The 12,649-nt window shown below is 38.8% G+C and overlaps 1 protein-coding gene across 1 annotated transcript in view; it reads right to left on the bottom strand.

The window, feature by feature from the left end:
- The window catches only part of banp.S (BTG3 associated nuclear protein S homeolog), a gene marked incomplete at its 5' end in the record, with an annotated part of 187,468 nt that overhangs the window by 73,598 nt on the left and 101,221 nt on the right, over positions 1–12,649 (bottom strand). Inside the window, 3 exon segments of the mRNA NM_001095794.1 lie at positions 6,798–6,842; positions 8,148–8,210; positions 11,924–12,054. Coding sequence (NP_001089263.1) covers positions 6,798–6,842; positions 8,148–8,210; positions 11,924–12,054 — 239 coding nt within the window.

Raw genomic sequence — 12,649 nt, 5'->3', positions numbered from 1 at the left:
GTCCACCAGCAGCTGCCTCATGTTCCAATGCCAGACCCCCAGCAGCTGCCTCCTGTGCCGGCTCCCCGAAAGCTGCCTGTTCCTGTGCCGGCTCCCCGAAAGCTGTCTCTGTCAATTTCCATGTCTCCCATAAGTTTTCAGCTCCAGTTCCTACAGTCCAGTCTGCAACTCCTGTGCCAGCGGTCCTGTCTGCAGCTCCTGTGCCAGCGGTCTCGTCTGCAGCTCCTGTGCCAGCGGTCCCGCCTGCAGCTCCTGTGCCAGTGGTCCCGCCTGCAGCTCCTGTGCCAGTGGTCCCGCCTGCAGCTCCTGTGCCAGTGGTCCCGCCTGCAGCTCCTGTGCCAGTGGTCCCGTCTGCAGCTCCTGTGCCAGCAGCCTTGCCAGCAGCCTTGCCGCTTCCAGCCTCTGTGCCAGCAGCCTTGCCGCTTCCAGCCTCTGTGTCAACAGCCTTGCTGGGTTCAGCCTGTGAGGACCTGTGTACCATGGCCTCTGGGCCCACGGACAAATCTACTTCTAGACCTGCCATTCCTGCTGCAGGATCTGATAGTTCTGGTGCTCCAGAGTCTACCAGTCTTGTTGCTATTCGTGGTGGTCTTCCTGTTGTCCTGGGCAATCCGCCACCTGTAATGGGTGCCTCTGCTGGTCCGCCACCTGTAATGGTTGCCTCTGCTGGTCCGCCACCTGTAATGGGTGCCTCTGCTGGTCCGCCACCTGTAATGGGTGCCTCTGCTGGTCCGCCACCTGTAATGGGTGCCTCTGCTGGTCCGCCGCCTGTAATGGGTGCCTTGGCTGGTTCTTCTGCTATGCAGGCTGACTCTGGCCATCCATCTGATCTGGCTCCTGACCCTGGCGACTTCTCTGATCTGGCTCCTGACTCTGGCGACTTCTCTGATCTGGCTTCCGATCCTGGCGGCTCTCCAGCCTTTGACCCTGGCGGCTCTCCAGCCTTTGACCCTGGCAAACTTTTGTCCCCATCTCCAGTCATTGGACTAAAAAGGATGGGGGTCTTTCGTTGGGTCGCCCGGAGGTCGACCCTTAAGGAGGGGGTACTGTAAGGATCAGCCCGGGACTCGAACCTTTATTTCCCAGATTCTGGACATTGTGTGTTCTTTTGAGCCACTGGGGGCTCTTTGAGGCTGATCCTTACCCTTGTGTGTCTTGTTTTTCATGTACCTGTCAGTTTCTAGTGTGTTCCTCCCCATTCTCCACCCACCTCGTTTACCCTCATGTGTTTCCCATTCCCAATTACCGTCCCTTTATTAACCCCGCCCTGAGCTTTGCTCAGGGCTGAGTCATTAATTGTAATCGTATCCTGTATCTGGTCGCTGTATCTTGTTCCAGTGATTCCTTACCTGTATCCCAAGCTCCTGGATTCCAAGCTCCTGTGTTGCCTTGTTCCAGCATTGTTTCCTTATCCTCACCTTCCTGGTAATTACCTTATTTTGAACTGTTCCTGTGTTATTTGCAAGCTTCAAGTAAACCTGCTTTATTTTCACCATGTCTGCCTCCCTTACCATCTATGGGTACACCCCTGGGCTTCCGCCATATCCTCTCCCAATGGAATGGCTATCCACTATCACAGCGGTTCCACGCTGTAACCCTTACAATAAAAGGATCACATTGCCACCAGCCCGACGCTTTACCATAGTCCGAAACAAGTGGGTTTGGTTTGGTAAACTTAATGGAGATAACAAAATCATTGGTTCAACACTATATTATTATAAATAGGTATTAAGAAATAATACACAAGGAAGATAGGTAGGTGGAATGTAATGGACAATTCACCACTGACAAAAACTTGAGTAATTTTTTTAAAACATAATTGTTTAATATCGGGAAGATATAGCAAAGGTTTAGGAACAATTTTTAATGTATTTCTCTACATATTTTATCAGCAGGGAAAACTTCTTGGAAATTGGAGCATAATTTCTTTTCTTTTTTTAAAGATAAAAAGATACCAGTTTCTTATCTGCAGCCAACTAGTAGAAAAGAACTCTCTTGGACCAAACAAATAGCTTTCCATGTTCTCTATCTATTCAGGATTAGTGCCGAGAACAGTTGTGCAAAGTCGAATTGCACTCCCAAAGAAGACTGCATTGGACAGCAACAAAAAGTATTCATAAATAATTTTTGTGTACCTCAGTGGGAGGATAAAAACAAAATCCCCTACTCTTAATTGCAGCAAAGTTAAATGATTGAAACAGAGAAATATCATGCCAAGTAAGCAATAAACCTTGCAGTGGAATTGTTTCTTTTCATTTGAAAGGAGGTTAGAGCATTTAATACAGAACGTTTAAAGACACCACAGGGGTTCAATAACTGCATGTTCAAAATAAAGGCTTGGGCTTTGTACATTACGGAAAACTCTAATTAGTCTCACTTATAAACACTTTATTGAAATATTTCCTTCTTTCCATAATTACTTTAATGATGATATAAAATGCTGCTTAATGGCTCTCTTGAAACTTGTATATATGCTTAATGATGTTAACATCCATCACAAAGTTATATCTGCACTTAAAAAAATGAGGCTATAATTTTAAGCTAATTCAACACATTATTTTTTACTAAAAGTAATAAAAATGTTACTTATGAGTAGTGTTTACTTTCCATTTATGTTTCTTTAGAGATGAATATATGACAATATAGAAAAAATGATGTGGGAAATATATTATTTCTCACTGATCCTTTGACTAAAATAAATGGCACATTTATAACTTTACTTTTTAGTCCTGAAATGTGATTAATGCTATTCATCTCAGTTGTGAAGATTATCTTTCACAAAGAGCTAACTGTGGTAGAGGTATAGGACCTATTATCTGTAATTCTTTAGACCTGTGGTTTTCCAAACAATAGGTCTAGGGTCTCCATGTGTAGGACAAAATGCTTTAAACTCCAACACCTGGGACCTGTCACCTTAAGTTAAATAATTCCAAATCCAATTTTATGATATTAGTCAAGCAAAATAAACTTCCCTTACACTATAAAAATATATATATATTTTTTATTGTGGACACTTATTACGGTAAGCTTTGCATCATGTCAAAATCTTGTTTGTGTGCCAGAATGTGGACCTGATGCCCATACCAATGCACTGGCTGCACAGTTAGATTGTGAGGAATAAGGGGGAATGTGTGGAGAGTGGTGACATTTAGTAAGTGCTGAATGGAAAGTGAAAGTAATTGCCTGCCTTGCCTCTATGTCATAAGAGGAGGGGCAGGCATTATGATTGACAGCTGAAAAAATACGTTTATTTCTTAAATACGTTTATAACAAGTATGTGTTGTTTATACAAAAAAAAATTGGGCTTCATGTTTAATTTGAAAATTACTTTTATTATACAGTTTTTTTTATGTCTGGATGACCAGTCCCCTTTAAGACTCTTGCTATATATAAATGTCATATGTATATGTAAACTCTAGTCCCATGAAACTCAATAGTTCCCATCCTTCCCAGTTACAGTTTCATAGGCCACAATATATATACACTTATTGAAGTGCTTAAAACAGACCCCAGGGGGAAATCAATTGTTTCCTTAATCTCATCATTTATCCTAGTTCCTGCAAATCACCTTTTAGTTGCAAAGCTACTATTGAATGGAAATAAGCACCGACTAACAACAGATGAATGTATATTTAGACATCTACTGCTTAAAGACAGCCATGAAATATTCCCTTGCAAAGTGTAGACATTTATAAATGATTCCCAAGTCTCTGTTTATTTGTGGAGGCTTGTAAAGGATATCTCATAAATGATGTAAGTAATATCTGTAATCATAGACTGAGACTAGTAAAGAAAACATTCTTTTAGTAGGAAAAACATCCACATATAAACTACATTAGTTATTCAGGCAGTTTATTATTTGACATGTCTTCAGTATCAAAATGGATGTCAGTACATGTCAGAAGAGCAAACTGTGGATCAAATTATTGACTCCTGAATAACAAAATATGTTACAAACACATATATTGCACAGATTTTTTTTCTTTTCTGGGCTGTGTTACTGCCTATGCTTTCTCAACCACGTTAGTTAAAACAGATCTTAAGGAATACCTGTGGTTGAGTAATTTTCTGAAGAAATCACAATGGGTATATTCAGAAAAGCGGGGTTTGCTCACGTTCTACATAAGACATCTTTCTTTACATAAAGTAAAGAAAAGGGAATATTGGTAGTTAATAGTAGTGTCAGCATTCCTCTTTACAAACGCAAAGATTCACTGTATAAATTGTAAAATGTCTCAATTTTCTTTTAATTTGAATCACTGAACTAATATTTAGTTGTATAGCCACTGTTTCTGAGAACTGCTGCACATCTGTGTTGCATGGAGTTGACCAACTTCTGGCCCTGTTACATTGCACAATTCTACTGCATTTCCATTTCTTGGTTTTGCCTCAGAAACAGCATTTTTGATGTCACCCCACAAGTTTTCTGTTGAATTAAGGTCCAGAGATTGGGCTGGCAACTCCCTAAAGTCAATCTTGTTGGTCTGAAATCAAGATGAAGCTCATTTACTCGTGTTTGGGGTTGTTGTCTTATTGAAACATTAATTTCAATGGCATTTCCTCTTCGGCATAAGGCAATATGACTTCTTTAAGTATTTTGATGTGTTGAAACTGATCCATGATCCCCGGTACACGTTAAATAGGCCCAATAACATAGTATGAAAAACATCCCCAATGCTTGCGCCAATGCTCTATAACCAGAATGCACAACATTTGCTGCCTTCCTTCCTTGAATAAGGTTCGTAATTGACCTGTTTTTTCACAGAATGAATGACCTCACTAATTGAACTCCACACATATTATTTGGTACAAGCTATTATTATTTGGAACAAGCCTAAGGTAATGATTCAATTACACAGAATCAGCAGCATGCATGTAATGACTGTTGGGTCTGTTCGTTTTCTATTATTCTACTACACCTACTAGTAAATGATTTGCCATGCAGAAAAATAGTTTCTACCAAAACCAGTGACTGCTCAGATTAGAGATGTTGGACTGCTATTATTCTGAACACAACTGTACATGATCTTCACATGCTTGTTTTTACCAGGTTGTAGGTATGCTCCTGTAGGTACAGGGGCACTAACTATAACTGGAGATGGACAGATGGTACAGAGCATGGTTGCATCCTACAATACATACACCTGACAAATGGAGGCCCACAAGATATATTTTTATGGGTCAATTATAATTAATCTGCTTGCTTTTCAGATCAGCCTACAGTGTACATAATATATTACTTAGGTTCAGCGCATTTGGGCTGTAGATCATTGCCCGTTATAGGTTTCTTCTTGCATGTTCCTGGGTGCGCTGTCTGTTTTCCTGTTATCTGATTACCTGTTGTGACCCCTGCCTGCTACTGACGATCCTGACTTCTGTAATCCTGACCCTGCCTGGTAACCGACACTTCTGTATCCATATCCCTTCTGATTGATTTCCCAGTTTGACCCTTGCCTGTCTGACTCCTCTTGTACTCTGCCTGCCCGATCCGGCCTGATCGGACTATGCTTTGTGCCTATGCCTTGTACTTTTGTGCCCCTTTGCTTGTCCAGAACCTTTCGCTTGGCACCTCTCTTATTAAGACCTTGCGGCATCTGATTAGCCGAGGGCTCCTCCCGAGGTGAAAGGCGGCTGTTTTAGGCTGAAGAAAGAGCCGAGTCCAGGGAGCTTAGCATCGGTTCTGGATTTAGGGTGCCGATCGTGACACCTGTGCTAGTATTTTACATTGGTACAGATTGAAATCTCTGTGACTATTCGACTTTACTAAAATTATTATTATATTATAACCAGAGCTGTGAACTTATTCAGCATAACAGATGGAGGATCATGCGGTGCTCTGTGCTGAAAATTTTCCAGGTTTGTGACGTCATACGCTGTGCATACGCACTTTGCTCCACTGATATCAATAAATTGTTCTGCGCATGCTCATACCGAATTTTTGCCACAAATCGTTAAATCGTGCATCAATGTGACCGGATATTGGGGAACAGAGTGGAAAATCTGCTAACTTCCAATAAAATCGGGGGGAGTTGACAGTTCTGTATAAAACAAGTGTCCACTAAGAAAGATCAGAGAACAGAAGTTCTGTCTATAGATGTCAACAGCTGTTTAAATGAACTACAGGTCAAAAACGATAAGAGAGCGAGATTTATAACTTGGCAGTAGCAGCGTGGACGAAGCTTGGACATTAGCTTAATGTTATAAGACCCACAATGAACAACATCAAATTTGAACTGTAACAATCAGCAAAAATGTAACTATACCATCCTACTGTTAATGTATTTGAAATACATTTCAGACTTTTTCTTGTAAAAAATAGTACATGGACAAAACAAACGCTTCGTATTAAAAATACAGAACAAACAGAAGATTTCAAAAAGCAACACAAATTAGGTGTCTGTGTCTCTGTGTGTCTAAAACATTATTATGATTTAAATATGTCCTGATGTTGTAACACAGGTTTTTATGCGTGTCCATTACCTATTCATATTAAACAATGGAATAGTTACTTCACAATGGAATCTGAAAAGTCTATCTGCATTATTCTTTATATTTCCAGGGATGATATGACTCATATAAAACAGCTTCTGATATCAGAACAGGGTGAAAAACTTTTGTCAAACTACTTAACAGTATAATTAGACTGTTTGCTTTACAGTAAGGATAGTAGTTGTACTAAATTAATACAAAATTCATTTTTGGTGTAGTAAGCAGAGAAATGTTTCAGTATAAGCAAGATGCAGTTTTCAATAAATGTATTTTTGTCATGTGCAATCTTTAACTTGAAGTAATGTTACCTGTCCATCCTGACCAACGTGGACCTGATGAATCTGCAGATTACCCTAAAAAATAACATACAGAAGTAGTTAGCTGGCTGCTCATATCATCACAACGGTGCTTATTTCAGTATACTTAAGGAAGTCTATTAACCCAGAAAATCATAACCATTTGTTAGTAATAGAACTTGCCTACATGCACTTCAGTGTTTTATACACATAGTTGCACAGGTGTCTATGGCTGGTACCTGTATAATTGGCAATCCCTGCCTGTTTAATCACTTGCAATTCCACCTCAAAGATCAGGAAATCTGGAAGATAATTTTATGCTGCGCTCTTTAAGATAGTAACTCTCACACTGTGAGGCTGACCCAGGGGGCATGGTTAGAGGAAGGGCATGGTTAGAGGAATAGGTATTACTGGAACGGTGGCTGGTACAACTTTTTTGTTTTTGTAACAAGGTTAGGATTGTTTCCCAACAATCCTAACCTTGTTATAAGCTAAGGAGGTGTCCTGAACAGATGTTGGCTCTCCAAGGAAGGGGGGGGGGGGGCTTTCAGCATCATCAGAGAAATGATCTACTGCCTCAGATGTGCTTTGAAACCCAGGCGGTTTCATTTTAGAAGGTATTCCATAAAAACATTAAAACCTAAAATGTGCTGTGAGCTATGCTGCTTTTAATGAGCTTAATGGGCTAATATTGTTATAGAAGTTTATGCTATTACTTTCTCCACAATTTGTCTAAACCTAAAGATAATGGAGAGGTGGGAGGTATAAATATAACAACTTTTTTTACTAGTTAATATTTAAGGAGCACTCAAAATCTCACAGAATTTAATCCAATAGTATTTTATTTGCCTGAGAATTCAGAAATAAATAAAACAATGTTAAACAACATTTTGATATTCTTTTTAAGCATTTTACTCCTTTTGCCTAGTAATGGGCTCTGAATTGTGATCAATAATGAATTGTTGTTCTAACCACATCATTGTCTCTATATGTTCTGAATAGAAATACATTTTACCTAGGTACCATTGTTTTCAAACATGTTATAGTCAACATTTGAGCACTTGTGCTGGCACTGTTGTACGATGAGGCATATGTATATTCCTTCGCATTCTCTAGTTCAGAGTCCCTATTGTGTCATGGATTCCATGGAATACTTGAGGCACCATATATAACAAAGAAAAACCCAAGGGAGTGCTCTAGTAAGTTGCCACGGTGTTAGTAATTATGTCTCACACACAGCCTATGGGCTTCTTTGGCATTTTAATTTACATATATATTTAGTACTATTAAATGCACTTCTCTTGCTATATTTACATGTGCCTTAACTGAACACCACCATAATATAACAACTTATAACAATACCTCGCTGTCCTGTGTGATCTGCACTTGCTCTCCTTGTGGCACCTGAGCAATGTGGAGATGCCCCTAAGGAGAAAAAAAAGGGGGGTTGGTTAAAAGAAACAAAATGAATAAGCTCAGCAGTTGGAAATCACAGTGGTGTGAAATCACAGTCTCTGAACTCCTGACATTTAGCTATGCAGGTATCACAGGAAGTTTGTCACTGATGCAAAGGATGTAATTAATCATTTTCAGATCAAAATGATTAACTTGAAAAATAGTTTCCCCCCCCCCAATATATACAAGTGTTAACAGCAAATATAAGGAATAGCTATAGCCCTACACATATTACAGAGTTAATATCTTTCCAAGTCACATACCTGTAAGTCTGAATCTCACTATAGGGTATATTTCGCAAAAGGTAAAATAAAGCTTGCCCCATGGACTTTTCTATGTTCTCTGTTCACTTGTATGGGATTTATAAGGGCATATTTATCAAAGGGTGATCTCACACCCTTTTATTAATATGTTCATATATAAGTAGATAGAGGGACAATTTCCATCCAACAAACTGAGGCAGGGCTATAGGACAGATGTATAAAACAGAAGTAGCAGCATTTTTGTAACTAGTTTCACACTAAGGGTAAAGCCACACTGGGCATTTTGGGGAGATTTGGTTGCCTGGCGACTAATTGCTTCGTCTTCTGAGCGACAATCGACCTGAACTGCCTCAGCATGTTTTCCCATAGGCCATAATGAAAAGTCGCCTGCGCTAAAGCACATGCGCGATACGTTTTCTATAGTCGTCCGAAGTTGCCTCACGCAACTATAGCCGCGTGTGCTTAGCGCAGGCGACATTTCATTATAGCCTATGGGAAAACACGCTGAGGCAGTTCGGGGAGATTGTCGCTCAGAAGACGAGGCGATTAGTCGCCAGGCGACAAAATCTCCCCAAATCTCCTCGTGTGAACTAACCCTAAATGTTATGCTTTAATAACTGAATACTTAAAGTAGAGGATTAGCGGGCTGCTTGTACAGTGAGAGGGAATTCAAATGAAGCTACTGTTATATCTATTCCTCCATAGTTGGCAGTTGTTCCAAAGAAGCAAAATCTGGGTTCTCACTGGCCTTGTTTTTACAGTTATAAAAAAATAATCAGTGGAAGCAAGATTAAAGATGCTCAATTTGGAATTCAGTCAAAAAGCTTTCTGATTTTTTATTTCTTAGACAAGAACAATTGCCTGTGAATTTCAAAGAGACACAGCTCCCTCTATATCAAACAATTTCATTTCCTTGGGAAGGATGTTGTCCTATTCATAAAAGAGAAAACAAAACATACGGAACTTATCAAATGTACAACAGGGACTCAAAAACAGTATCTAAAAAGTCTTATTCATGTTTGAAGGGAGAAACAATGGCATTTTCCTCCTTGGGTCAAAGAAAGCACCTCGGAATTAACCATTTCTTTGGAAGGAAGTATCTACAATATATGGGTGGGAAGGACTTAATTCTGCATTTCTGAAAAAAATTTTTTATTGAAATACAAAACATTATTTTGCGCTTCCTAGAATCTGCATGATTTGCCACTATATAAATTAACAGAATGCCTTTTCCTTGCCTTGCAGGTGGAACACTGAGAGATGTATGTACACAGTATATATATTAGGCCTGGAAGATTAATATCCCGGAGAAGGGAAGTTTGCACTATTAAAGGAAAACTATACCCCCCAAACAGTAGGTCTCTATAAAAATATATTGCATAAAACATCTAAACCATAAAATAAACCATTTGAATAACAATATACTTTTTAGTAGTATGTGCCATTGGATAATCATAAATAGAAAATTGCCATTTTAAAAAAATTGCCATTGCAATTGCCATTTTTAAAAAAAAAAAATCAGTTGTTGTTTCAATATCTGCTTTTAAAATTTCTGGAGCAATATTGTTAACTCCTGTGCCTTTCCTTCCTTGATCTCTTCCAGTGCGATTTTTACTTCTGAACGTGTTGGAGGTGATATATTTATTGTTGAGTCTTCTTCTATGGTTTCATTTCCATATATTTCATCTGCATTTTGGTTCTCCCCTTGAGACAATATTTCTCTCCATCTTTCCAGTTGTTCTAGCTCTGTTGTTAGGATTTGCCCATGTTTATCTTTTACTGGTTTGAATCTTCTAAAATTTTTGTTTAATAGTTTCCTAGTAATACTATAGAGCTCCTTTATGTCTCATTTTAGCTCAGCCTCCTCTGCTCTTTGTGCTTGTTCATCTATCCAAATTCTTTGGTCTCTTCTTATTCCTTTCTTGATTTGTCTGTCCACTTTTTTATATTAAAGTTGTGCTTTTGCTTTTTGTTGTCTTGTTTGACTTTGATTAACTTTATTTTTAAATTGTTTCCTGGTTTGTATCTTTTCCCATGTATCTTGGGCCATCCATTCTTTCTTCAAGGGTTCTCTATACCCCAACACCTTTTTGCTAGTTTCTAAATAACAGTTTTTTACATGATTCCAAGTTGTTTCAACATCCATCTCACTTGCTGGCAATTGAGCAAGTGCCTGGAAACTCAAATTTCTTCCCTCTTGGTGAACGCTTCTTCCGTGCTGCCAATATTTTGATTTGTACCTCTGCTATCACAAGGTGATGGTCACTTCCAATATCTGCGCCTCTTCTATTTCTTACATTGTTCAGGGATCTACAAAATTTCTTGCTTATTGCAAAGTGATCAATTTGATTTGCTGTATGATGGTCTGGGGATACCCATGTAACTTTATTCATGGCTACCGTGGCGGCTCAGGCACCCAAGGTCCCCATCATACTTCACCCCAACAGGCAATCCCTTACTTGATGTTGCCCAGGTCCCACCACGAGGAGGTAGCGAGCTTGTAAATATATATATATATATATATATATATATATATATATATATTTTCACCAGTTTGGTACGATTCTTTAATATGCCACTTAATATGATATATATCTGTTGCTTAAGTATTAATTTTGGGGGTATAGTTTTCCTTTAAACAACTTAAAATATTTTACCTGCTGATATTCAGACTGACTTCATTGCAAAAGTATTTTTGACATTTTGTCGCCTAAGCTGGAGGAGATCGAGTGCAGGTGACAAAATGTCCCATTAGCTATCATCTTAAGCCTGTATGAGGGCCAGGTAAGGGATTGCTCCTGGCACTCAACACATACAGGTTTAAGAGAGTTGTTGTACTAGATCCCTTATGGCTGACTCCTAGAACATGGTCAGTTTTAGCACTGTTCATGTAACTACAGGTGTAACAGGTGATTCAGTTTCCCAGGTAACATCAGTTGTCAAAGAGGCACCATATATAACAAAAATGCTGAAATAAATACACTGATAAAAAACTAAGTAGTATTTTTAAGATAAGAATGTTGAATGATGATAGTCAGTGCCCCCCAGGTTGACCAGTTTTACCAATATTTATTTACATTGTATATGAATTAGGACCTCATGGGGCCCCTATATCTCCTGGGCCCTCTGCAGCCGCAGGGTCTGCTTCCTCTATAGTTACGCCCCTGATGATCGTGCAATCATATTATCAATGTTGTTATTTATATAAAATCAGCATGATAGACCCTTTTTAATAAAACAGCAGACATCCTGTTGATGTTAGTATTTAGTACAGACATGAGCAACCTCTGTTGGGCTAGTTTTTGCTGAATTACTTTTTATGCTGAAACATTATGGCAACACAACCTTTTTTTAAGATCAAAAAATTCAAACGGAAACTGGTAGCAGTGAGTTATCAATAAATGTTTGGTGAGCACCTACCACTTGGACTTGTCCATCCTCTCCAATCTGGTGGATCTGAACCTGCTGAGCATTGGCTAGAGCATAGTGCAGAGCCTGAGGTGATGTTTGCTGCAAGTCACTGGATGAGGACACCGTGTTCTGTACACCTTCTAGAAAACAAAGAATTAATTCCACATTAATGATATTTTGTATCATACATGACAGTTGGCAGATAACACATCAACAAGAAAAAATCAATAGTTCTTGGCAAATTTTCTTATTGGACACTAAAGATCTCACTGGTGGATTTCTTATGAGATTTGTATGCACCCAAGCATTCAGCTGTGTTCCTGAAAGAGGGTACTGTGCATTTTTAGCTGTGTTCAAACGGATTGCAGCACACATAAAGAAAAAATTAAGGCAAGCCTTGTGGCTAAACAAGGCATGTATTCTAAAATGTATATTTACTGTTGAAAGCTATTATGTAAATAGATAATTAATAAATAATATTAAACAAATACAGAGATATTGGCTAGATATCTATTAGTAAGTGGCAAAACTCATTAACAAAATTACCTCATGAAATTAATTGGTCATTTATGAAAAATATTTCATGTTTACAATTATATACTTTTTTTTAAAAAATTTCCCTCCCTTTAAAACATGCAATCAATTGGTCACAAGCGTCAGATAAAAATCTATAATTTAATTTACAGAACACTTTGTAAGCTCTAGTGATTGGTGGATCTCATAGAAAAAATCATG

The sequence above is a fragment of the Xenopus laevis genome, chromosome 4S (assembly GCF_017654675.1).
Source record: "Xenopus laevis strain J_2021 chromosome 4S, Xenopus_laevis_v10.1, whole genome shotgun sequence".
In the NCBI taxonomy this organism is placed as follows: Eukaryota; Metazoa; Chordata; class Amphibia; order Anura; family Pipidae; genus Xenopus; species Xenopus laevis.
The sequence above is the reverse complement of the archived record's forward strand: the minus strand, read 5'-3'. Positions and strand labels throughout refer to the sequence as shown.